Source organism: Podarcis tiliguerta, assembly GCF_965153285.1.
Source record: "Podarcis tiliguerta genome assembly, chromosome: 3".
NCBI classification, from domain to species: domain Eukaryota; kingdom Metazoa; phylum Chordata; class Lepidosauria; order Squamata; family Lacertidae; genus Podarcis; species Podarcis tiliguerta.
Window position 1 is genome coordinate 61,567,728 of NC_139536.1, and position 26,351 is coordinate 61,594,078.

A 26,351-nucleotide genomic window follows, 5' to 3' on the forward strand; every position below is an offset into this window, starting at 1 on the left:
TTCTACCTATACACCCCAGCATGGCATGGGACTTCCATATCAAAAAGGAAGACAAGGCCTATTTAATGGAGGGTGGTTTCAAAGAGTGTTCAAACCAGCTGTCTCAAACATGTCTGAAAGTAGAGACTGCATTATGTATAATCTGATTCAAGTTGCTTCCTGTATGGTTTTCTCATTAAACTTATTGAGATTAACATGATTACATGCATACAAAACTGTCCTGGAAGGAAATGGGAGTAATCTATCTGTAGCCCCTCTACATAATTAAAGTACAGAATGAACAACTAGTTCCATTTGAAAAAAAATGGTTATCTATCTCAAGACCAGCAAAACACAAACACTGTCAGGCGCAAATATATTTTATTGGTTCATTTCTTGCACTTGAAGTACTCTTCGATGACATCTTTGGCCTGAGATTCCTTGCCATAGTCCTACAATAAGACAACGCATTAATAAGACAATAAGCCAAATGTCAGAGCCCATTTTGGGGTACTAAAAACAGGGTATTCAGTAAAATAAAGTCAACCCATATTTAAAAACCAAAATGTAGCCATTTATTGGGACCTCAATGACTACCTAGTCTTCAAGGCTCGTACCCTGGCTTTATTATTGCCAGCAATAGTTTGCATTTCTGCAGAACACTTGAAAGTTAAGCAGATTTTATCCAGCTGGCAGTGTTGCCCATTAAACAAAAAAGGGAACAAATAATCAGTTTGTGCACCATTACAGAACAATCATTTAAAATTTTTTTACTTATGAGAAATATGAGGTGCTCGGTTTAAATTTGGCAAGTATTTAGAAGATTAAAAGAGCAACAAAATATCACTTAACTGTATGGGTAGGGAAATTGTATCTCTTTCAATATTCCCACATGCAGAAGTCCCCTCTAACCCCAATTTCTCATTCACCCACCACAGGCACCAACCAAAAATTTATTTCTCTTCAAACAGTAGCAAAGCAGCAAGTGGTGTGCTTCTTTGCTGTTAACTGTTATGCTGATAATAGTTAAGACATTCAGGTCTGGATTAATCAAGCTCAAGAGCTGCAATCTGAGACCAAAATGTAGGCAACAGTATGTAAAGGCACAATGAAACACTTAGCAAATAAAACTACTCTAAAATATGTACCCATTTTTTTTAAAGAGCACTTTCATCAACTTACTTTGACAACGACACAACTGCAGCCCACAACTTTACGGGGTTTTCCTTCTCTGTCGATCTTGCAGAGACCTACCCATTCACCCAGCTTCTTGTTGTCATCAACCTGTCAAAGATTTTTATATTCCTTTAGTACTGCCTTCAAAATAAGATGGTAAGCACAGAAAGCAAGCAAGCAAGCAAGCAAGCAAGCAAGCAAGCAAGCAAGCTGTACACTCAGAAATAAAGGGTAACGTTAGTGGTTGTTCTCCTCACAAGTCTCAGTAGAGGGAGCCAAGTTATCATCACTGTACAGCGTGAACAGTACTTAAAAAGTCAAGCATCTAGATCAGGCATAGGCAAACTTGGCCCTCCAGATGTTTTGGGACTACAACTCCCATCATCCCTAGCTAACAGGACCAGTGGTCAGGGATAGTGGGAGTTGTAGTCCCAAAACATCTGGAGGTCTGAGTTTGCCTATGCCTGATCTAGATGCTACATTCAGTAGAAAATATTTTACTGAACAAGCAAAACAGCTTTTGCATTCAATTATTAATCTAAAAGATGTACATAATCATTACCTTTATCAGGTTGATTTGATGTTCAGCACAAAGTGCTTCAACCAGTTTGACATACATGGGCTCGTCACAATTGGATGCGAGAACACAAAGGTGGGCTTGGCGTCTAAAACAATAGACCATTATTAGTTACACAGTGGACTACAGCAAAGATCCAATTCCATGTTGCTCTTCTGTTCACCCAGAGGGGCCAAATTCCACTGACTCCCCACCTGCAGTTTCCCCAAACCATTCCCATTAGTCCACAAATCAATAGGACATTATCTGGGCAAGTATAACAGGAAATCTCTTTCTGTATGTTCTTTTCAAGTCACATGAGGGAAACTGGGATCAATATCATGGATCATAAACAGTATTTCTGTTTTCTTTATAGACTTTGAAGTTAGTACCAAAGAACGGCACAACCAGTATACTAGTGAATTTCATACCACTGCTGCAATTTAAATGTAGTTTAAAGTACCAGATGCCCCGTCAGTAACAATTTAGTCCAGGTTTTTAAATGTGTTTTATTTACCTAGTTACGAGTAATGTTAACACAACCAATTAGAATTTTTCAAACTACACTGGGTGCTTTTACCATATTACTCCCACCACCATGACCTTACTAAACTATTTGTAGCTCCTACTCTTAAGACCAATCTATATGTACAGGTTTGTCAGACTATTATTCTCACTCATAGTAAGAGTGAAGGGGTATCCGACTTTTTAAGAGAGTCATCATTCAAAACCTGTAGCTCTCATCTCAAACTGTTAACACTTTTGTCCTGCAAGCCATAGAAGTTCTTTCTCTGGCCGTCTTTCACTAATTTGTGAAGATGTTTTTATTCTAGCAGGCTGTTACCTGCTAAACATATGCTGTTTTAATTAAGTTTTATTTGTGGTCTCTGCCATGGTTGTATTTTAATCATTTTTACAGGATAGAAGGAATTTTTACTATTGTAAGCTACCCTGAGCAAATTTCTTTTCACTCTTATAGGAAATGCCCGACCAAACTCCAACATGGAGGCACACATACTAGTTAACATCCAGCACTTACTTGTCTAAGGCTTTGGCAGCTTCACGAATTCCACGGGCTAAGCCATCGTGGATAAGTGCGGTCTTCAGCACTTCTTGAAGGGCGGTGTTGACATCCATTACACCTCCAGCAGCAATGCTAGCAAATGAAAAATCGCAGAAGAACATGAACTTGCTTTATCTCACCAACATTCAACTAGGTCCCTTTTGCTGTTAACAGTGGCCAGCCAGATATTTTTGAACATTTAAATCAACATCTGGAATTGGACATACATTGTACCCAAACACCGATTCATTCAACTGCTACAGCAAAAAGATTTTTTTTGCACAAATCTGAACAAAAGGTCATGGCTTAATTTGTTAAATGCATGTATTTCTTAACAGAGCCTAGAGCAGCAAATGTCTAATACTTAAACAATACAATTATAACTTCTAAAAGCAATTTACTTATAACAGTGGCCTTTTTTGAATTCTAGTTCCTCCTGGCTACTCCAAAATACCATTTTCATTGACAATTTGGGTTTTAGGATGGTAGGCAATACCAGTGTCTTCTTATGTATATTAAAACTACTGAGAATTTCAAAAGACTACTTCTGGGTATCTTTTTAAAACAAAAAGCAACAGCAGCTTATACCTTTCCTTATAGGGGAGGTCTGCTCTTGTTCATCTTAATTGCACTTTCCTGAATATTTTTGAATTCTATGATCTCATGAGAAAGAGCTACCAGAACTGTATGAAATATTCTACATATGGCCACAATGTGTATTTTTGTTTCCCAGATTGTTCTTTCCTAGAAGCTACTAAAATTGAATTTCCTACATTACTGACAACTTTTAAATGAATGTTTGGTAACACAGAATATTAAGTTTGCACACCACCTTGTTTAGTAAGCAACACTACCAGACTAATAAAATCTGTTTAAATTGTGTATGCACTATTTAAAAATAATGTGCCATGGAGTTTTTGTTACTTGCAAGCTTGCTAACCTCACTGATCAGCAGCTTATGAAGCACAATGCTGATTTTAAGCTGATCAAGGCCATAAAAAGAATGAGGTCTATATGAATGGAGATAATAAGTATTGTTTTGTAAGTTACAATTCCAACTCTTCCACTCTGCATGCTGCAACCCATGAAGCTGTTGACTACAGCAAAATCAGCACCCTGATCATTTAATATGTGGGAGAAAGAGCAGTAAGCCAAACACTGGAGATATATCACTAGTAACAGTGGTTTGGGATGGGATTGTAAGGAGCTTATCAACACAGCCAATTACAACTCAGAACACTAATAAACATTCTGGGATAAACTTCTACAGACTTTAGTGCAGCTTTAGCCTTAAAACAAAGAGGCAATGAAAAAGACATGGAGTAACATCAAACCGTAACACTCCTAGGCTGCCATAGGGTTATGTTTTAAGGATAAAATAAGGAGGGTCACGTTGGAGGATCAAATGCTGTAATAATGGCAATAGCAGTGAAGTCGACACGGGACAGGACGCTTTTTGAGTCTCTGCAGAGCAGGCTAAAAACCCCTCTGAAATTTGCCAGGACCATTTGCTGCTCCGCTGGGATCCCACGATAAATCAAATTAACGTTTACAGATGCCCAGTTTCCCATCATCCTCCCCATCGCACACTGGCGTCCAGGCGGGGGGGGGGGGAACCCCGCTCCCTTCACCGCATGGAGACTCCAGATTCGGGGGGGGGGGGGTAGGGTGCGGGCGGGCGCGCACAGGTGTCCGCAAGGAAGAGGAAAGAACTGGAAACTTTCTTCCTGCAAACTTTCAGGCCCTCCCGCAACACCGACCGAGTGGCCTATTTTGCACTGAAGCGCCATGTTCCAGTTCTCTGAAAGCGGCCGGAGGGAGGCGGGAAGAGGAGAAAGGCTCTGCAGGGCCTTCGCTAAGCACGTGGTTCAAGCGGCCGCGAGGAGAGAAACTTGGGCCCAGCCACGTGCAGCCAGAAGGCGAAGTCCCCGCGCGGGGCCCGGAAATCGGGGAAGAGAAGCAAGGAAGCTTCCAGGAGGTCTCGCCCCGTCCCGTCTGCTCGCACTTACCCTTCCTCGGCCATGGTTGGTGGTGACTCTCCCGCCCGGGGGGTGGCTGAAAGAAAAGAAGGGAGCCTGTTAAACGGGGAGCGGCAGAAAACGAGAGGGAGCGAACAGCAAAGAGAGTCGTCTTTCTTCTCTCTCCCCCCCCTCCCTAAAAACAAGGAGAAACAAGGGGGGGCGAGAGAGAGAGCGAGACACCCGACACCCACCTCACAGCTTCCACGAACCGATGGTGAAAAGGAAGGGGCGGAGTAGCCCGCCCGCCTATTTAAGGCCGCGAGGACCCCGCTCTCCTTCCCCGCGCAGCCGCGCGCGCGCGCCTGCAGTTTTAGGCGTCCAACCATTTCGCCTGCTCGGAGGCGAAAAACAAACGGAGGTTAAAGCCGTTGCCGGTAGTTCCTTAGGAAACCTTGCGGTTTGCGCTAAGCGAATCATCAGTTTGTCCTTATATAGAGGAGCGCCCTGGTGCTATAAATGCACACGGGGGTGCCCGTTATATTGCCCGGCTGCGCTTCCCCGAGGGACTGAGTCCCGCCGTGCCTGCTCCGCCTCCAGCTTCCCTGTTGTCCTGCGCAAACACACAGCGCTCCTCACACTTGCAGGGCGAGACTTCTTGGCGGATACTGCGCGGAGAGGAGGAGGCTGCCTAATTCTCCACGCTGGGTAGCCAAAACACACACACACAAAAAAAACCACACCGAATCATTCAAAAGGCACCGGCGGGAAAGTCGGCGGGCGGACCAGGCTGCAGCAAAGCACAACCCGAAAGAGCATAACTTCTCTCGAGCAGTCCCTCCGAGGCCTCCCTGTTGCCGGAGCCTTTCCTTCTCGCCCCTCCGAGAGCGCTCCGGCTGCCGAAAGGCGAAAGCGCCTTCCTCGCAGCTGGCGACCCTCCACTTGCCATGTGGGGCGCTGAGGCGTGGGAATGCGGAGCAGGGCTGCTAAACCTGCCCGCCTTCGAGGCTCCTTGTTGCGGGTTGCTGCTCTTCTTTCTGCTCCGGAGGAGATTAGGGTCTCTGCGGAGACGCCCCTCCAGGGTCGCCCTCCTCCTCGCCAAGAGTCGCTTTTATTGTGGATCTTTCGGTGTCTCTTAGGTAGATTAAGCCGGTGTAGGAACGGATGAGTCCCGAGATAATGGCAAAAAATACGCCCCACTGTTTCTTGAAGCACCAGCTGGGGATTGGCCGGAATGGGCAGGAGGGGCTCGGATTGTAAAGATGGACCTTTGCCAAATACTGGTATAATATTTTTATACCAGTGGTTTGCTGGGAGAAGTTTTTGAGGTTTTTTGTTTTTTAAAAAAGCGCAGACAAAACCTTAACTTGAATGGTGTAGTCATAAGTTGGCCACATCACTGCCACACGTGGTAGCTTTGGCGCTTCCTAAAGGCTGCTTGGGGCGTTTGTGGAATGCCCTTCTGCGCAGAATCCAGAAGGAATGCATTTGCTGGACTAAGATTTAGATTATCCAAGTAGCAAAAGTAGACTGCATCATGTCCTCAAAAACGCTGTGCTCAGCAGAGATGGCAGGATCCAGTGCAACACACAAGAAACAATGTGTGTGTGCTGTACATTGTGCTAGAAAGACGGAAACATTTGAGTACACTCTGCACATGAAATAGGAAGGTTTTGGTTTTTTGTATTCTTAAAACCCTCTGAGTGACAAGTTCATTTGTTATCAAGAAGTATATCCTGCCTTTCTAAAAGATAGTCAAGACGACTTACAACATAGCAGCAAGGAAAGTGTAGTCAATGGTAATTATGCAATAAGCAGTTTTAATTCACAAAACAGTTGTTGGTAACACAGGCATCCTGGTATAGTATTGGTAAACCATTGAACACATATACCATGCAAATCATTCTTTGTATTGCTTTGTATTAAGTCATCTTGAGTAAGGAGGACAGAGGAGCTTTAATTTCAATGGAATTTGCTTTAAGTAAGCATGTTCAGGATTTCAGGCAGCTCATATCTCCTGATCCATCATGTAATGATTTGGGGGCAGATGTCCAGCCAGCAGAATGAGTAGGACTCTCCCCAAATGGGGCTGGCTTACCACACTCTGGAGCACACATGGCCACCTAAAGGGGTGACCCTCTGGAAGGCATGGTTGTCAAACAATAGACATACTTAACTAACTGACCAATCACGTCAATTCTGCCCCACCCCCACAAAAATCCTGGCTACGCCCATGCTGGAAAGTCATTAAATGCAGAGTCAAAAATTACCAAATTGCTTCTGGTAACAAGTTATTTTAAAAAATAATGATTCTATCATCATTCCAAAGATGCCCAAGCTGGCTAACAAACAGTAATACACACAGAGTAAAAACAAAGCTAATCCCTACAAACTCCCAATGCACACTGACCTTAACAAGTTATCAATAACTAACAATTCTGCCTTTGATTATAAAGTCAGTGATACAGAATAAGCAATTAACTATTTCTGATCTGACCTTGCAGTTTTGAATTTCTGCTTCTTCCATTATGTTAATGAGGCAAAGCATTACTTGGAATACTATTGGCCATATTTTGCTTTAGAGAGAAAACTAAGAGAGTTAATACCCTTGATAACCTCTGAATCTCCACCAAGTGTCTTCATTGCTTTATTTTTTCTAACATCTTTGGCTTTTTTTCTTATTGCTGTCTATCTGTGATGGAAAACGGACATACTTGGAATATTGCTGTTCTCTACTGAAAAGCTGAATCTTTAAATTTGTTTCATGTTTGAAGGAGGTGGGGTGGTGAAGTCATACCAGACACAATTACAACTGCTCAAAAAGAAATGAGATGCCTGAAAAGAAGTGGGAGAGTATCCCTCCCCATGAACCTGGTGCATCAGATATTAGTTTAAAGGCCTGCCACTCACTTTGAAGTAAGGAATTTTGATAACAGGGCTTTGGAATATAAACAGCCCAATTACAGTGTTGGGAATTTTAAAACCAAGAAATTAATCCTACAAAGATACATTAAAAAACACCACACACTTTATTCCACTGTGAGTAAATTGTACACATATATAACTGCAGAAGTAAGCCAATCATTCTAGACCTGAAAATTTAAATCCATTGTGTGTGTGAGAGAGAGAAGTCCTAGGTGCCACTCCTAAGCAGCAGTGTGGTGGAGCAATACCACTTACATCACAGCAAAGGTCATTGATGTCAACTCTTGGTGCAATAGGCTGTGTGCCAAATAAATGAGTTTTTGTTAGAGAGACAGAAAAACACACACTAATGAGGCTGAAACATGCATAGCTAAGTCTTAAGCTAACACATTTATTCTGGAAAATCCCAGAATTATTTTAGTGGGACCAACCAAAATATCACAAAATAGTAAACTCTGAAGTGAGCAAACTTTTTATAAGGCTGGATGTTTTGTAAAGCGGGTGGGGAAGCTGCCTTGATTCTGAAGCCAAATTGGCCGCATTGACCAAAAGTTCATTTTGCCATATAGTCTTAGAGGTGTGTTGCCATCATGAAATGAAAAACACAGCACTTAGCTACAGCACTTAGCACTGCTCCTACATTTATGGAAGAGGAAACAAAATTCCTTGAGGAAGTGGGTTCAAGGCTGGACTCGGCACCATTTGGTTAGAATTACAATGGCAATCAGAGAGCATTTGCATTGCACTTTTGAGAATACAAATGTTTGAACTGTTCCTGGGCTGAAACCACAGAGAGGCGGGTTGCCCACATTTCCATATGAGCGCTCCATCCTAGGAAGTTTTCCACAATACAGTTCAGACATTTGCTGGAGATGCTTCACATATAGAAGAAATGAGGTCTGTTTTAGCTTTCTTCTTATTCTGTGGTCCATCCCCTCACCCCCTGCCCAGAGACATGCAAAAATAGCCATTGAAATACATTGGCTCCTTCCAGAGGAGGGCATCACATTTCTGAATGGCCACTGAAACCAGAGATGAGCTGCTTACATCACTGTCGCGAATGGGTCGGTTGCACCTTGGGAGTTGTAGACACCCACGTACCTGGGAGTAAGATACATCGACTTCAATTGGTCTCACTTCGAAATCAGGCATGCTTGCAGTCGCAGCCAAGTTAGTCCCACTGAAATAGCTCCACCAGATTTTCAGCAAGACTGCTTACGGATGTCTTAAGTCATAAAAAACGGGGAAAACCCCTCTTTTCAGCTGCAGGGTCACTTCTAAAACTCCCAGCGGCCTCAGGATATAAGACTAATAGTACCAGAGGAGGAAGTTTTACGCCTTTAAAAAGCCCCCACCCCGAGGAAAGCTTGCGGGATGAGGCAACTTCCGAGCGCAGCTTTCAACTAACCGAAGTGAAGCCTGCCGGGATCCGGAGCGGGATCAGAGTTCGGCGCCGGTTTGCTTCCGAAGCTGTTTCCCCGCTGCCGCCCGGCAACACAGTTCTGCCGAGTGGATGCCCCGGGCTTGAACCTACTGGGTCGCAGCAGCTGAAGTCGTTGCCCCTCCTTGCTGGGAAGATCCGGTTGTTACTTGTGGAAACCCGGGGAACCATCGCGCTTTTCTCGCGGGGGGAGGAAGTTGCCTGAAGCTACAGCATCCAGCCTTTTCTTCCCTTTTCCTTATTTTACAATGGGCAGCCCCGAAGCGACGGGCGAGCTTCCAGGTGGGTGTAAAAATGTTCGGAAATGCTGCTGTTCGATTAGCGTCGCTTCGAGAGGTCTCTTTCCCTCTCCCCGCGCTCTCTATCTCCAAATCCCCGGGCGGGATTGAATCCTAATAGCGAGTTGTCCTACTACACACTTACTCAGAAATGTATCCCACTGGTTTTAGAGTTTACTCACAAGTAAGGGTGATAGGGTCGCAGCTCACATGCAATTAGCTATGCTTTAGCAGCCTTTTGCTGTACTACACTCCAAACAAGGTAATCAAAACAAAAATAACAAGGTAAATTGGCTATAATCCCAACAATTAATCCGTGTTTTTTTAAATTGTGGAGTTATATACAATGACGGGGCAGTTTTATTCTGGTAAATATACGTTGCTAGAGAGCTAATTACTTTGTGCCAGGCTTCCTTTCAACATCTCATTAATTTGACTTTCTGCCTTTTTACCTAACTATATACAGTTACATGGGAGTAAGTCCCATTTGACTCATTGGGGTTTACTTTACTTCTGAGTAGACGTACTCAGAACGTACTTCTGAGTAGACGTACTCAGAACTCATTAGGCTGTTACTTTCCCCCACCTGAGCCAACTCCTTCCAATTTTATTCCCCAAGAAGTGAATAAAAGGGGGTGGTCTTAAGTTTTGAGTGTGTAAAGATAGCTGAATAGTAGAAATGACATGAGTCTCCCTGAAAAAATGATTAAATCATAGTAGGACACACCCACTGACACTGCAATTGCACGTGGGCTTATCTTACATTAGAACATGAAGGTAACAAGGTACAGCTATTTTAGACCCCTGTACTGCTAGCCTGCACATGTTGCTTATTTCATTGTACTATTAGACTTAGGTGTGGTCCTTTCTCAATAGAGCTCAAGGTGGTTCTTTCATACATTATCCACACAGCCAAACCGGAAAGGTAGGTTATGGAATAAACCAGTGTGTATGGCTATTCAAAGGTGAAACCTAGGTTTTGTCTCTTCATTTCTCCCCACTCTCAAATATTAATCTGCTTTCTGCAGTAGCATAGTAGAAATGGTCTTTTGAATAGAATAGTTTACTAATTTGGACAAAATGCATGTATAGAAATGCATTCTCCTTTCCTATGCCAAACTTAAAGCTAGTACCTCAAAGATAATCTCCAGTTCACTATGTTTGTTAAGAAATATCTCTGACTTGAGTTTCAAAAGCTCTTAGCAAATTAAGCATGTGGATCTTAAACTGTATGTTCTTGATCATACCAGAAGATTTTCTCAGGCTAGTACAAAAATACAACCTGATATGTGCTTTACAACTTAATAAGTTTCTTATTTCTATCCTTTTAGCGCAAGTTTATTTAGAATGTTGGCCCAGATTACTAGACTCTGAGGGTGCAAGTGGATCAAAGGGAATTGCATTGGACTCTTGAAAAATCTGAAATTTTTTATATTTCTAATTTAACCTGTGAAAACTGTACATGCATTTGTTTCTACTTTTAAAGTCATGTGCTATATTGCTTTTTACGTTCTAAGAAATATATTGTTTTCCTTCTAAGACAATGACATACCACAGGTGGCAACTGAAGAATCCCGAAGGCTCTCTAAAGAACAGATATTTATACTGGTAGCTACAGCATCTATCAACTTCAGTTCAATGATTTGCTACTCAATCCTCGGACCTTTTTTCCCAAGAGAGGTAAATGGATATACAACTTGGCAATCCAGTGCTTACATCATTACAACTTTTTCAATGAAGACTTTGATAGAATTGTTTGATGACACTTTGTCCAGCAACATGTCTAACAAAAGTCTCGTTTCCCATCGTCTTTTAAAAATCGGGTTTTTCCTTGCAATTTTTCATTGAATTGCAAATAAGGGAAAACGAGGGAGGAAACACTATATAATTAGAATCATAAAAAGCAAGGGTGGAATACGAGGAGGGTTGGGAGGAAGAGAAGGTTAGAGAGGAAAGTGTGTTGTGGTGTTTGTTGTAAAGAAATCCCAACATATAAACTGCAAAATGTTGCTGGTGAATGCAATTTCTCTACCCATAAATTTTTAAAATCTTCTATTTGGGAAGTGTCTGAAGGCACTTTTTGCCATTTGTTCTCTTGGATAATACTTGAAGGGCTGTGAACTCTCTAGACCAGGGTTGGGGATCTTGTGGCCCTCCAAATGTTGTCATCTGAGTTCCTGACCATTGGCCGTGCTCTCTGGGGCTGATGTGAGTTGGGAGTCCAAGAACTTCCAGAGGCCTGCAGATTTCCCATCCTTGCTCTGCTAGACCTCTTCCCAGAGACCTGTCCCACCAACAACTTTCTACGGTGGTAGGAAATATTTAGATTTCTACTTTTCGTGTAGGTGCATTCGTACACCCCTGTGTATAAAATGCAGTGTGGGAAGCAGCTTTGAACCATTGCATAACAAATGCCATACAAGCAGATATGGGGCATGTGGTGTGGTGTTTTATTTTCTTTCCATGACTAGGTGCAGGGCACATCCTCTTCTTCAGAAAATAAAACACCTTGGCTAAGTGCCTGGTAGATTGCTGGTCTGTTACAAAGTTCTGCTCATGTGAATTTTGCTTTCTCTCTCTCCCCTCCCCCTATTCATTTGGTGCAGAGATTCATTGATCCACAACCACAGGGTTGTTCAGCAGCAAGCCAGCTGTTCTGCTACAGTGTTTCCTTGGACTTCCTTGCCAATACTAAGGGATACTTGAGAGACTTCTGAATTGGAATTCCAATGTCCACCAGCAACGTTTTGTAACAATTAAGCCATTTTAACTGCCGGTGTTTCTGGCTTGACGTAGATATTTTTTGTTTAAAGGAAACATTTTCTCTGGTGGAATCCACACACACATAAAAACGCTGTAAAAATGCTTTAAAAAAAGGTTTAAAAATACATTGAATTTTTCATAGCTCACTATTTGTATATTACACGTTACGACACATTTAAAACGTTTTATTTGCATCTGTGTAGCTGAGTCCTCTTTTTTTTTCTTGTTTAAGGCAGAAAAGAAAGGTGCTAGTAACACTGTAGTTGGACTCATTTTTGGGTGCTTTGCATTATTCAACTTCTTGACTTCTTTGATCATGGGAAAGTATGTAAGTATGTTTGACAATTTCCATAATGTAAGCTTCAAATATCCTCAGAAGAGCAATGTCATTTTCATTTGACTATCTTAAATTCCTGCCTGTGTACATCCTTACTAAGGTGTTCTAACACATCTAGAAAATCTCAAGCTTCCTAAATGAATTGCCATAAATTAAAGGGAAGGGTTTTCCATGCTTATGGAGTCCTTACTTTGAATACCTTTCAGTCTGTCCTGTACCCTTTGCAAACAGGTAGACTCATTTGAAAGGTCCTCTCAGCAGATCCCAGAATGTGATGAGACAGGAGGTCTCTAAAATTCATACCACCCAATGAATCCAGGTCACTATAGCCTAATAGCCATTATCCTGAATTGTACAGACAATGAAGAGACATGTGGCTTGAAGCAATGTGCTCCCATTGAGCTTCATCCACCATCTGCTATACCAGTGCTTAGAGGTGGTGATGGACTTAATGCAGGACAATAAATGGAAAGTGAATCCTAAAACGACACATGTGTTATGTGTGGCGAGATCGTGAGTGCAGGAGGTATAAAGGCAACCTGTTCTGGGCAGGGTTGTAGTCACCTGGACAGAACAGATCTATACCTTGGGAGGATCCAACATGGTCACTGGAGGCTCAGGTACCCTTGGTGGCTAGGAGTGCCTTTTTCCATCTGCGGCAGTTTCACCCCCCTGTGACCCCCTCTTGGACAGATGACTTGACCTTTGTATTTGGACTACTGCAGTGGATTTATTAGCTAATGGGAGTGCTGTGGTGCAGCATGGAAAGTAGCAGCAGCAAAGAGTGTTGTAACAGTTAATTGCACCTGTTGCTGTTGTGAAAGTAGGTTAATTCACTTATCCATTTAGAATATTTTTAGGTGTGATAATGAGCTGGATGTAAATCTGTAGAGTGGGCAGACGTTAAGTTCACAGATTTTTAATTTTGTTTTCATAAAAAACTGAAGGAAGAACAGTAAATTTGAGTACTAAAACATCTATAAACCTGCAGAAGCACTATAACTTTATTGTTCTGTAATTTGCAGCTTGTACAGATTGGTGCAAAGTTTATGTTTGTTGCTGGAATGTTCATCTCAGGAGTTGCCACAATTCTCTTCGGGTGAGTGTGTGTTGGGATTATGATGCATCTCAAAAAAATACAAATTAAAATTATTAAAAGTACTTTATACAAGACTTCAACTCAGTAAGCTAGGGCCTAAGCCATTGCTGTTCTCCTGGACCTCATATATTTGGCAGGATATAGCCTCTGTTAATATTTTTTATATTTTTGGCCATTATTGGAACTGCATTTTTTAATCTTCCATGCTTTAAAAAATATAAATCTATACATCGTTTGTATGATCCAAAAGATTACTTAAATGCTTTGCCCAAAGCAGCTCCTAACCCTTACATGCAAAAGGACACAGGCTCAAGATGTGGATATGGATTCTGCTTCACTCCAAAGTACATTTCCCTTTGAAATCCCGAAAAAGTGGAAATGTAAATTGGTTATGGGTCTGTTCGATGATGCCTGATGTCTTGTCCAAAGCAGCTCCTAACTTATGAACCTTTGCTTAATTGCAATGCTTTTCTCAGATATCTTTTATGGATTCACTGCAGACGACAACTTTGCCAGGCAGATTTGACCCAATATTTGCCATAAGGTGCAGCCTTCGCTACTTACACAAGAGGGCCTTGCCAACATGTCTATTATACGAGAGCACTGTACTAGATGTGTATGCATAAGAGGCCAAGGAGCTGCATTAACTTTTCTTTCGATTTTAGGATGTTGGACAGAGCACCCGATGGGCCGATATTCATAGGGTTGTGTTTTGCAGTTCGAGCCATGGACGCGATTGGCTTTGCCGCAGCCATAACAGCCTCGTTTTCTATTCTAGCAAAGGCTTTCCCCAACAACATTGCTACCGTTATGGTATGTATGAAGCCAGGAGCTGATTTTGAGTAATCACAGTTAATATGTAATGTGGCATGATGCTGCTTTCAATGTGTGGCAGCATTCTCTGCAGGGTTCTAGGCAGGAGTCTTTTCCATCCCTGTCTGAAGAGACAAAAGGGGAAATGAGCCAGTGTGGTGTAGTGGTTAAGAGCGGTAGTCTCATAACCTGGGGAACCGGGTTCGCGTCTCCGCTCCTCCACATGCAGCTGCTGGGTGACCTTGGGCCAGTCACACTTCTCTGAAGTCTCTCAGCCCCACTCACCTCACAGAGTGTTTGTTGCAGGGGAGGAAGGGAAAGGAGAATGTTAGCCGCTTTGAGACTCCTTCGGGTAGTGATAAAGCGGGATATTAAATCCAAACTCCTTCTCCTCTTCTCCCTGTGACCTTTTGGCTGTAAAGCAGAAGTTCTAACACTTCAGATGCTCTTGGGGCCTCTTGGGACTAGGAGACCTGCATCACACAAATAACATCATCTCAATACACTGAAATTAACTTGGGAAAGTTTCATTTGGTAAGGGATGTTAAGATCGTGATGTTTTAATTTTGCATGACAATCACAAGTAACTAAACTACAAAGGCAGATCTGTGTTGTTGCTTTAAGAGCTGACCTTTTAGCTGAATGCTGATAGCACCAAACCAGAAAAAAATCATGACTAGATGATAGTATATAATAGCTTTCACTACACCATGTGAGCTTAGCTTTAGTATCCTTGGACCAATATTGTTGTTCTCCCCACCCCCTTTTACTTTAAGAAAACAAGCTTGTGCTTTACCATTGTGGCACTGGGGTAAAGATTTATTTTTTTAAAAAAGAGATTAAAGGTTTATATATACTCAAACGCTCCATAAGCCAAGGGGGAAAATAGTTAATACATTCATAGAAGCAAAACTTAGCACTTCATTGACGCTAATGAAATTTGTACTTCTCACTAAGTCTGTCCTGCTGCATCAACTAGGCCACCTGATCTGATGCCATTGTTGTCCTTGCTTTCTTTTTTTAAGGGCAGCCTTGAAATTTTTACTGGACTGGGACTAGTGCTGGGCCCGCCTCTCGGTGGCTTTTTGTACCAGTCTTTCGGCTATGAAGTCCCTTTCATCGTACTTGGGTGCCTAGTGCTGATCCTGGTGCCGCTGAATATGTTCCTCTTACCAAAATATGGTAAGTGGTGTCTTTATTGCCTTTCGGTTTGAATTGGGTTGGAACTTCCCTATTCTCCACTGTGAAGATTGTCTCTTGGAGCCTGTTTTTCCACACATTAATGTAGGAAACTTTCCTCTCACCTGTGGTAATACTGGTGACGGTAATAGCTGTGCCCAATCTACAGAGCCCTTGTATTATAAAATAATAACAAAAACAACAATAATATACCATTCTTCATCAAAACTTCACAGTATAAAACACCAAATACATAACATAATAGCAAATTAAAAAACAATCCAAAACATGCATACTCAGGAGGGTTTTTCCAGTCTATCCTGAATGCTAGCTTTGCTTTATTTCCCCTACCAAAGGATAGGACTGGAAAGCATAGTAAAAAAGTCCCTTTGAGTGTTGCAGGTAGTGGCTTTCTAAGCATTTCTGTGATACTTTTGAAGTGCCTTAAAGCTGGAGATGAAATTGATGCAGGTTTTTGTAGCATTTTGAAAGCCTGAGAAACCTGTTTGGCCCAAGACATGATATTGGCAGTTTCATTTTCAATTATTTTCCTAATGATCCCAATTGTGGAATTTGCCCTTTTCACTGCAGCCTTACATTAGCTCTGTTTTCATTGAACCAGCCATCGCAACCCCAAGATTGCTTTCCTAGTAATCACTTCCACCTCCGAGATCCTTGATATATGTGTATGAAGTTAGGATATTTTTTGCCCAAATGTGTCCCAGTATGCTGTTGTTTGCATTGAGCCAGCATTCTAATGTCCATTCCCCTAGGGCGAAGAGATCCTTTTGGAGCTCTTTGCTATTCCAATAAGTTGGTGTCGTCAATGAACTTGGCTGTCACAGTATTCACTTCCTTCCTCTAGTCTAGAATATTTATGAGCAATATAAAAAATAGCGCTGCCTACTAGTATTGATCAGGTGGGGGTGGAGGGGTGGGATGCACTGTTCACTCTTTATTGCAAGAACTCTCCACTCCATTTATTCCTGCTTTCTGCTTCCTGGTCTCTAATCAGTTAGGGATCAATAAGAGAATCTCTGTGCTTTTCCCATGACTGCTAACTTTGCTCAGGAGTCTTGTTTTCCTTTGTCTTCCTCTGTTTTCCCAGTGTCAACTTTAAAAATAATTATTATTTTATCATTTTTTCGATACAAACAACAACCACAAAAGACACATACAACAAAAACCATAATAACAATAATAACACAATTTGACAATTCAGATTTGAATACACTGATATACCTATGACTACACCTTTTTAAACAATATTTTCCCACCTCTCTTTCCTCCCCCTACTTCCCACCACTATTCCCAGTGTCAACTTTAAAGATTGTATGCTGCTTTGGGGCAGGGCCCTATCCCATTCTGTAACATGACATTCACACTGAGTGTGATTAAAATAAATAACCTGCCCAAAATGTCACTCTTTGTCTTGTTACAGATTCCACTCCTAGCAAAGATTCATTCTGGAAGCTTGTTGTTCTTCCAAAAGTTATTTTCCTCTGTTTAACTATGTTCACACTGAGTGGATGCTTGAGCTTTCTGGATCCTACCATGTCACTATTTGTCTTGAAAAAGGTAGGTGCAATGGGGGGAAAAGCCTTTCATACAAATGCTTCATCTAAAATTATCAAAATCAACTGAAATTATATAAGATTATCAATTTTGCGAGGGTCTTGGTGGGAGTTTCATAAGGGTCAGTCGCAAGAGGTGTCCTAATAGCAGTTGCGGTCTTGTAGCTTTAAGGCCAGATGAAGTAGTGGAGTGGGAAATTCAGTGCTGCAGGTGGAGCTCAGCCAGGTGAGCAGATGACAAGCTCTTCCTCTCTATAACTGCAAAGTGGAGCCAAGTTAATTGAGTCAGTGGACATTCCTAGCATTCATAATGCTAAAGCCTAAGTGAAATAAACACGAATGCAATTTTCTGATAACAACCCTTAATAATTTTTGTTTGGTTTTATTTTTGTTTTTAAAGTACTAGGTTTAAAATAAATAAATCTGTTACTCATAACAAAGTTGTGCTTTGTGTTCCAGTATAATTTGTTTGATTTCAGACATAAGGAATATCTGAACGGTGTACAGAAATAAAATGTGAAACATCATGCTAATGATAAAAGAGTCTTAAAACTAAAGAACAAGATTCTTTAAATGCAGAGATTAAATAGGCTAATCTTGGAGTAAACTAAAAGTATTCAGCAAACACTGAAAATATTAAACTTTTGGGGCTTGTTTCACTTCTAAATAAGAGCCCATTTCTCTACCAGTGCATTTTTTCATTTTGTCCAATTTTGTTGAGGTTAGAGATGGGAAGGCCTGGGAAAAACGCGGGGGGGGGGGAATACAGATTTTTGCCTGTTTCCCCCCAAAAGCAGTTTTTTCCCGTTTGGAAGAAAATGGGGGGGGGCTGCCCCCCATTTTCCTGGTCTTTTCCCAGGCATTCCCATCTCTAGTTGAGTTTATTTTTTAAAAAAGTTGCAAGTTTTTCTTTTTAAAAAATGCAGAAATCTTGCCTTTTCATTTTTATGTTTGTTTGTGTGTGTGTATAAATTGCATAAGAATATATTGCTTGTAAATCTAACTTTGCCCTGCTGCAACAATGAGCTTTACTGAGGGTCAGATGCTATTTTTTATGAAATATCAAAAAATCTGCTTTCTTTTTCTAGTTCAAATTGCCTGCTGGTTATGTGGGATTGGTCTTCTTGGGGCTAGCACTCTCCTATTCCTTATCTTCACCATTGCTTGGTTTTCTCAGTGATAAATTACCGGTGAGTTCAAAATCCTGCTGTGATTCTACATTATAGAGTGATTAAAGTTCAGTAGGCTTCATAATTAGAAATTCCTGTTCTGAAGTCAAAACACAACCAATCCCACAGGCCTCACTGTGGGTAAAAACAGTGGTGCCTGGCACCCATTTCAGCCAAGCCATATCCCACTGCCCATTATGTAAGATTTTGGTGGTTGTTCTAGGTCCTGGAATCTCCGTAAAATGAAGGTGCCCCCTTTAGACAAATGAACAAGGAAAACTTTAAATTAATGTGTAAAATGCAGTGACAATAGGAAACTAGAAAACCAACCGGTTTTGAAATGACTCCATCAATCCCAAAGACTATCTCAAAGTATGAGGCTGGATGCTGGTTTTGTTTGTTTATCACAGCCTGTCCTGAATGTCACTGTTCTGCCTTAGAAAATATGAAGTGACACTTATAAAGTACATAATTTTTCCTCCTGTCAGTTGAATTAATTCAAATGTAGTTATTTTGACAAAATTCAAGTCTTTCACTTCTGTTTCTTGCAGTACTTAAGGAAGTGGCTAATGATTTTTGGAGGCATACTGACAGCATTATGCTACTTTATGTTAGGACCAGCTCCCATCTTGCACATCGAAAGGTAATGCACACTTGATGAATGTGTCTCTGGCACTGGCAGTCTGCCCGTGTTCTGAAGCTTTCACGCTTATTCACAAATCAGTAAGCAGGGCAGTGTATGTTCTGCCCTCAAATACTCATATTTTGTACCCAAAAGTTGTTGAATTCTAACATCACATATGTGGTCCCCTTACAACCTTATTCAGCCTGTACACAGCCTGCTGTTTATTCCGCCAAGAAAAGAGTGTGTACTATTGAGATTTTTATATTCCTTCCCCCTTACTTTTAACTTGAAATGTTTAGAAGCATGCACTCCCTTTTTGAAAGAAAAATGAAGACATTTACTTCCATCTCATTTGTGTCTAAGGAGCTTGGGAGATAGTGTAAATGGGGGTTATCCCAGCAGTTAATGCTAGAGATTCAAGCTTGGCCTTCCCAATTCATGCCCAGAGTGCCCTGACAAACAATATTTTCTCATTCTGTGGGAGGTAAACTTGAGGTCCTTTCCTTGAGCTAGTTATGGAGGAGACATAACAGCATCTTGTATGCTCTTAGGCAAGTTGTCATGCCGCACATTGCCTCTCAACTCCTCATGGCAAACATAATCTCTGAACTACATTTGGGAAGCTGTTAGAATATATTATTACTAATACTACTATGGGGGGGGGAGGACTCCTATAAAAGAAATGTTGTTACCAATGCTAAAAAAAGTTAATATATGAATTAAAGGTATAATGAAGTGTGTGTTTGCTTATTATTTTATTTATTAAATATGTATCCAGTACCTTCCTCCAAATGAGGAATGTTGCATCATTTCCTCAACTTATTTTAGGATTTTGATTTCCCTCCCCCAGCAAACTCTGGCTCTTTGTTCTAATGTTGGTCCTGATGGGTTTTTCCCTTGGAATGAGCGGTATCCCGATATTCCCTGAAATGCTCAATCATGCATAGTAAGTTATCGTCTCTCCATACACTTTGGAAAAAAAATGTTATTCTTTGGCAGCTCATTGCAAGCGAATTGGAATAGGGTTCGCTTGTTCTGTAGTGAATTCCTTTGATGATTATAGATCTGTGCCAGGATACTTTCTATTGAGAGGCAGAGAGTCTGTTCCTCCCAGATGTTGTTGGACTCCCAGCCAATATGACCCAAAGTTCAGAGATGATGGGAGTTGCAGCCCAGTAACATCCAAATAACCACAGGTTCGCCACCCCATTTCATATGCAAAGCTAAGACAACATATGAATTAAGATGATGGCAGTGCTTTTTATTTTTTAGAAGAATGGCCTCCCTCCCTGAGCTAATGAACCCTTTCCCCAGTGCGAGTACCACTGGAGTACCAGTGTGGTACCTTTCACTTGCCACAACCACGTCTCACTACAGAATGAGATGTGGTTTCATGGCCGTAGAGAAGATTTTGAAGAGACAGCACTTCATTCCTTTATTCTTCCTGCAGGAAAGATTGCATCTGCCTTTGAAAGACGAGGCAGGTCTGTTTTGGATGCTGCTACTTTGTGATTCTATGACTTGTCTTCCAAGCTGCAGAGCACCAAAACTTGCATTTCAAAATGAAAAGTTGGTACCTTTGGAAATGATCTGTTTGTTTGCCTTTCGTCCTGCAGTGAGAACGGCTTTGAGGAAGGATTAAGCTTGTTAGGCCTGGTATCTGGACTCTTCAGCGCAGTATGGTCACTTGGGTATGTAGAAGGTCATGGATTGCCTATCATTTGCACGCCCATGTCCTCCTCTCTTCTCCGTGTGTTGATACTTACAGAACTAAAGCAACCCTGCTCACTCACAGGAGGAGAGGTCTCAGTAGGTTTGGGGGTGGGGGGTGAGTACAAAACATGAGTTTATGTGGGTTACATAAATAAGAGTTCCATTGGAGAAAACCCCCAAAATATTCATTGTGTAAGAATGTGAGTGCTGTGTGCAGGGCCGGATTTAGGTTTGATGAGGCCCCAAGCTACTGAAGGTCCAGCTGTCCTTTGTCAACAACAAATTGTCGCCGTTTTTTGTGTTGAATATATGCTATATATGCCCATTACTTACACAAAACACTGTTGCTGTGTGTAGGTTTTATTTTATTTTATTTGTTTCTTATCTTCTATTTTGGAAATGTACATCCAATTTTCCTTCCCCCCATTTAAATGTTTTGGGTGCCCCAAGAGAGTGGGGCCCTAAGCTATAGCTTGTTTAGCTTCTACGTAAATCCAGCACTGGCTGTGTTATAGTGACAATGGGGAAGAAACAAGTAAAAATAAGGGCCCTTTCAGACTCTTAGCACACATTTCTAAGCCTCTGTTCAAATAATTCAAAAGACCTTTTTGTTTCTAGAAATAGCTACTGGACTTGATCCAATTGACCACGAGCAAAGCTCAGAACTCAGAACTGTTTTGATCAAGGGGAGGGGCAGAAGGGGGGCATGCCCAGGTCACCCATTCTTATAGTTGTTTGATTAGGGGCATGCCCTGTTATGCCCTTTTGGGGCTGGGTTGAGCCCATGCATTTCTAGACTCTGTGGCGGCATTAGGTGTTCTAGGACACACCCACAACCTAAATTTAAAGCACAAAGCTTTCCCACCCCAAAGAATCCTGGGAAACAGTAGTTTGTTAAGGGTGTTGGGAATTATAGCTCTATAAGGGGGAAATAGCAGCTCTGAGGATTGTTTGGGAGAAGCCATAGCTATTCGATTGGTAAAAATGTGCTTTAAATATACACTAATAGCCAAAATTGTGGAAACCTTTTGGAAAAAGTGTATTACTGAGGTTTGATGGCTCATAACGCCACTTTTTTGGAGTAATACCATAAAATTATTCAATGGAAAGATAATTTAATGAAGAATGTCGTGCAACAAAGTTGGTTCAATTTTCTGTATTCTATCAAAAGAAAAAGGAAGCACAACTTTCTTAGGTTGATGTGCAGTAATTTCCCCTCATTTGAATGTAGCCAATGAGCATGAGTGTTTAGAGAGCCAATCGGGTGTTATGAGCCTTCGAACCTCGGAAATACACTTTTTCCAAAAGGTTTCCACAATTTTGGCCACTAGTATGTGGTGTGGATGTGAACCTAGGTAAAATAATTTATCTGGATCCAGAGGTGATTGGAGCAGAGGATAAGGGCGGGAAGGGTACCAGTTCAGAAGACTGGAAAAAAAATTATTGGAAATCTAGGTTTCAATCCATGATAAGTTAATTGCACTTTATGAAAAGTTACTCTTGACTAAGTGAAGCTCCATTGAGAACTAAGTGTGACTAATGTAATAATAGTTTATAAACTCAACACGTTTTGAGCTGTCAACATGTTTTTTTAGGGGCACTAACTATGCAAACCAGTCTTTTATAATATCTTGGGCTAGCCACACCTTTCTGGTCTCTTGTCTTGCAAAGCATAGTAAGCAGCTGCTGCTCTGGCAGGGGGCAGAATTACCCAGGATCCTTCCAGTGGCCCATACTGGGGGGGGGGGGGATGTTTTCGTTTAGCTTTTCTTAAGAAGTGGTGCAAATTCTTCAAAGCGCCTTGAATCATAACCCGGGATGCAAAGTCTGTGCAAGCTGCATTGGTCATTATTTCTCAGACCTACGTTAAATGTGTGTTTCGCTCCCTTCTCCTAGGTCTTTTGTAGGTCCAACATTAGGTGGATTTCTAAACGACAAGCTGGGTTTTGAATGGGCTGCAGCCATACAGGGTGGATTTGCGCTAATAAGTGTATGTAAACCAGTGTTTTCTTGATTTGAGCTTTTATTATGTTTGTCTCTGAAAGTGTGGCACATTGCAAATATACTATTTGTTTTCTCTTCAGGGGCTAGCTCTTGCAATATATTATATCTACGAGACCTTGCACAGAAGAAGGTACTGTGACTACTTTTTTTAAAAAATGAATTAAAGGGGGGAAATTACAATTTTCATTTAAACTTACAAATAACCATTTGAGCTAATTATTAAGTTTTCCCTGCTTTACTTCTGGATTATTCAGCTCGCTGCAAACTAAAAATTATTTATTTATACTTATAGCCCACCTTTCCCCCCCAAGAAGCTCAAGGTAGCAAACAAAGCCCCTTCCCATTTTATCCTCACAACAACTCTGTGAGGTAGGTTGGGCTGAGAGAAAGCACAGCTGCCTCAGAGTTGCCCAGGGAACTTCATGGCTGAGTGGGGACAATATTTTTAACAGGAAAAAGAGACCCAGCAGTAGAAATACACAATAAGTCAGAAGCCAGACTACAAATGATTTCAAAGGCCTGGGTGAATTAAAAAAAGGCACCCTTACTATGAAGAAGGAACCGAGCGAGCCTCTGTTAGAAGACTATTCCACAACCGGGATACCCCCCTCACTGCTATGTTTTCTATCAAAATACAGCTGCTGGGGGTGGGGGAAGCTGATCAGGATAGGGGCCATGGCATAATCCTGATGAAATCTGTTATGTACTGAAGTTCTCACCCTGGGCCAGCAGGGGGATACTGTAGATAGTTATGCAAATGAAGGATCAAAAGTGACGTTCAGTGATTGGATAGTTTTAGAAAGTTGTTACAATAACGTGGTACTGGAGCTCTATATAAGCAGGCTGACTGAGCCCTTCGGTTCAGTTCTGTCCTGGCCTGTGAATAAACAAGAGCTGTTTAAAAAATCGCTGTGTCATCTGATATGTTCACCCACAACTTAACAAAATCTTTCATCTAAAGCTGCTATTTCCCACAGGAGGGAAGTTCCCAACAGCAACTTCAAGGCAGCTTCAGGGAGAGAGATTTTTCCTGGGACTGAGGCATTGCCTGGTTTAGCTCTGGCACTTAGGCATATTAGCCATGGCAACTTGTTTTGATTCCCCCCACATTCAAGTCCAAATATTGCTATGTCGTGGTGGTGAGTAAAACCGTGCGTGTCGTCTCAGCCACTAAGACTAAATCACGGTTTGCAAAAGAAAGAGGAAGGAAGAATGTGAAACCGCACTGAAGCAATACAAATCCATTTGCAGCTCTATAGCCTTCTTCCCTTTTAATAGGCAACTTTTTTGTGGGCATTTTTAAAATTTATTTTGCCTTTCTGTTTTAATATTGCTGTGGATGCTGAGAACATTCCGAACCTTGTCTTTCTTCTTTTGCGCAGATCCCATCCCCAAAACCTTCCAGGCACAGAGGAAGAAAGGGCTCGTCTTCTGCCAAGTGCAACGTAGCTGGAAGCCTTCCCTGCTGCCAGTTTCAAACTACTTTTGTACGGATAATTTAGGATCTTGATACACAGGCAAGAGGCAAGCAAGCAACTGCCTCATGCCACATGGTGGGCTGTAGCTTCTTGACCGCTGTACTGTGGCATTCTGTTTCTAGAGGGAATGCCTGTGTTTTTGGACACTCGTGTGATAGACCTCTTTGGGCTGGTTCTATGTGAGAGCAGCAAAGTTGTCTGGTGGACAGAAGTACTTTGCACAATGTGAAAATAATATATTCCACTATGTGAAATATGTTCCGTAATGCTCTACTTTTGTACTCTAATTCACCGATGGTCAGCACTCAATAAACTTAGTTTCTTCGAAAGTGTGTGAGATGTTCTAGGGCATTTTGCTAATATTTTTTTTTTAAAGATTAATATTCTTAGAAACTTTTTAAGGTATATTGTGACCTAAAACTTTTGTCTGCCTGCTAATTTAAAATAAAGAACACTAAAAGCTGTTTTATGTGTACTTTTTCTGAATGTAGAAAATTACTGATTGTCTGAGAAATTGATTTGTGTCCAGCAAAATTGTCCTGTTGATGCAAAACCTTTTGCTTGTGCGACTGAACTTCCATTCCCTTTTCTCTTTCTCCACATGCCCCAGTTGGCTAACTGTAGCCCCTCATAGCAGATTGGTGGGGGGATTTAGAGAGAGGGGAGAGGAAGGGGAAGTCAAATTGTACAAGTGGAAGCCCTTGTGCAAACAGGGCAGTGTCCTTAGATGCCCTCATCATGCTCCAGCTGCTTGTACTGCATGCACAATCTAACCCCAGAGAATTGTTTTGCATTCCAGTGTGTGTGCTCAGCTCCAGTAAATGTGGACTTTTCCATTACCTTCAATAAAAGAGACAAGCAAGCAATTCCTTTTGCAAGGTGTAGAGCTGCTCTCTTCATTTGAAAAACATTGCTTCCTGCTTTGCTAATTATAATAATTTAATAATAATTTATTATTTATACCCCGCCCATCTGGCTGGGTTTCCCTAGCCACTCTGGGCGGCTTCCAATAAAAAGATTTAGAATATATTAAAACATTATTATATTCATTGCATTTTTATCCCACCTTTTCTTCCAAGGAGCTCAAGGTATACATGGTTCTCCACCTCCTTACTTAATCCCTTCAACAACCCTGTGAGGTAGGTTAGGTTGAGAGAACTTGACTGGCCCAAGACCACCCAGTGAGCTTCATGGCTCACTGGGGATTTGAACCTGGTCTCCGAGATTCTAGTCTGACACTGCTTCCAGCAGACATTATATAAGAAAGAGGTCTTGGAGAAAAAACGCATGTGGGTGTTGGGATATTTCCGTTCCACCTTAAAAGGGAGCAGGATGTTTGTGTCACAGCCTGCGTATTTCCTGTCTTACAGGATGTTTCTGTTGTGTCTTTTGCTTTCGTTTCTCTCTCACTGCCGGAACTATCTCATGCAGGCAGTCATGGCTTTTCTTTGTTCTGATCAACAATGAATAAACCTCTAAATAATGCTCTCCTGTGTGCATCTTCTGTTGTGCATATCTGCTGATAGAGCGTGCAAGAGCTCTGGATCTTTGGGAAACTATTTCTGGAGCTCCTGTCGCTAATTGCTGATACTGCGTGTCTACGGGAGATTGATGGATGTCCGGAGACGACGTGGAGTCAAGATGGACTTTATCTCCCTGGCAGTATCTCCCAACAACAAGGTTATGGGCCCAGATAAACAGCACTTACAGGAGAGTAAGTCTGCGACATACTGCTGAGGTATGTGTGGGAAAGCGAAAGTAAGGCTTTTTGTTGCCGCGGCAAAGTGCCTTTGATGTCCAGCTGGCTTAATTGGCCTGGGAGTCAAGCCAAAAGCTTCGTGATTTATGGATAAGAAGCCTCTGAAGTTGAAAAGGGGCTCGGCTAAAGTGAAAAGCTGGGATGGAGTCTTTTCAAGCTTCTGAAGCTGCTGAGTGCCCAAAGCTAAATCGGCAAAATTATGAGGCCTGGGCAGAGTGGTGTGAGAGTTTGCTGCGTCAGTTTGGAGTGTGGCATACTGTGAGTGAGGCCCCTCCAGTTCCTCTGACAGAGAGATGGAAGACCCAAGATTCAAGGGCCATTGACATAATAGTCTTGTCCGTCTCTCTGGAGGAAATTGCCACACTAGCTGGCAACACCACTGCTCGTGGGATGTGGAATGCTTTGAAGCTGGCCCATCTGCCAGTCGTCCCAGCCCAGAGTTTGACTGCATCGGAGGTCCTG

The 26,351-nt window shown here is 41.8% G+C and overlaps 2 protein-coding genes across 4 annotated transcripts; one reads left to right on the forward strand and one right to left on the reverse strand.

Annotated features, from left to right (window-relative positions):
* Nucleotides 1-341: 341 nt before the first annotated feature.
* RPS12 (ribosomal protein S12) lies at nucleotides 342-5,078 on the reverse strand. The gene is made up of 6 exons (XM_083435169.1): nucleotides 4,987-5,078; nucleotides 4,784-4,829; nucleotides 2,751-2,867; nucleotides 1,718-1,820; nucleotides 1,162-1,263; nucleotides 342-431 (listed from the first exon to the last, which is right to left on the reverse strand). The coding sequence occupies exons 2-6, from the start codon at nucleotides 4,795-4,797 to the stop codon at nucleotides 369-371; spliced, it is 399 nt and encodes a 132-aa protein (XP_083291295.1). The 5' UTR covers nucleotides 4,798-4,829; nucleotides 4,987-5,078; the 3' UTR covers nucleotides 342-368.
* Nucleotides 5,079-8,625: 3,547 nt separating this feature from the next.
* On the forward strand, nucleotides 8,626-24,594 carry SLC18B1 (solute carrier family 18 member B1). 3 transcript variants are annotated; one of them, XM_083435059.1, is made up of 14 exons: nucleotides 8,626-9,380; nucleotides 10,917-11,056; nucleotides 12,376-12,467; nucleotides 13,502-13,575; nucleotides 14,241-14,388; nucleotides 15,414-15,570; nucleotides 17,009-17,145; nucleotides 18,230-18,331; nucleotides 18,862-18,953; nucleotides 19,786-19,881; nucleotides 20,552-20,626; nucleotides 22,545-22,638; nucleotides 22,733-22,782; nucleotides 24,035-24,594. In XM_083435059.1, the coding sequence occupies exons 3-14, from the start codon at nucleotides 12,456-12,458 to the stop codon at nucleotides 24,099-24,101; spliced, it is 1,104 nt and encodes a 367-aa protein (XP_083291185.1). In that variant the 5' UTR covers nucleotides 8,626-9,380; nucleotides 10,917-11,056; nucleotides 12,376-12,455; the 3' UTR covers nucleotides 24,102-24,594. The 3 variants fall into 3 exon arrangements, with proteins under 3 accessions (XP_083291185.1, XP_083291184.1, XP_083291186.1); XM_083435058.1 differs by having other exon boundaries at nucleotides 9,243-9,380; nucleotides 12,372-12,467; XM_083435060.1 differs by lacking the exon at nucleotides 22,733-22,782 and having other exon boundaries at nucleotides 9,243-9,380; nucleotides 12,372-12,467.
* Nucleotides 24,595-26,351: the final 1,757 nt, after the last annotated feature.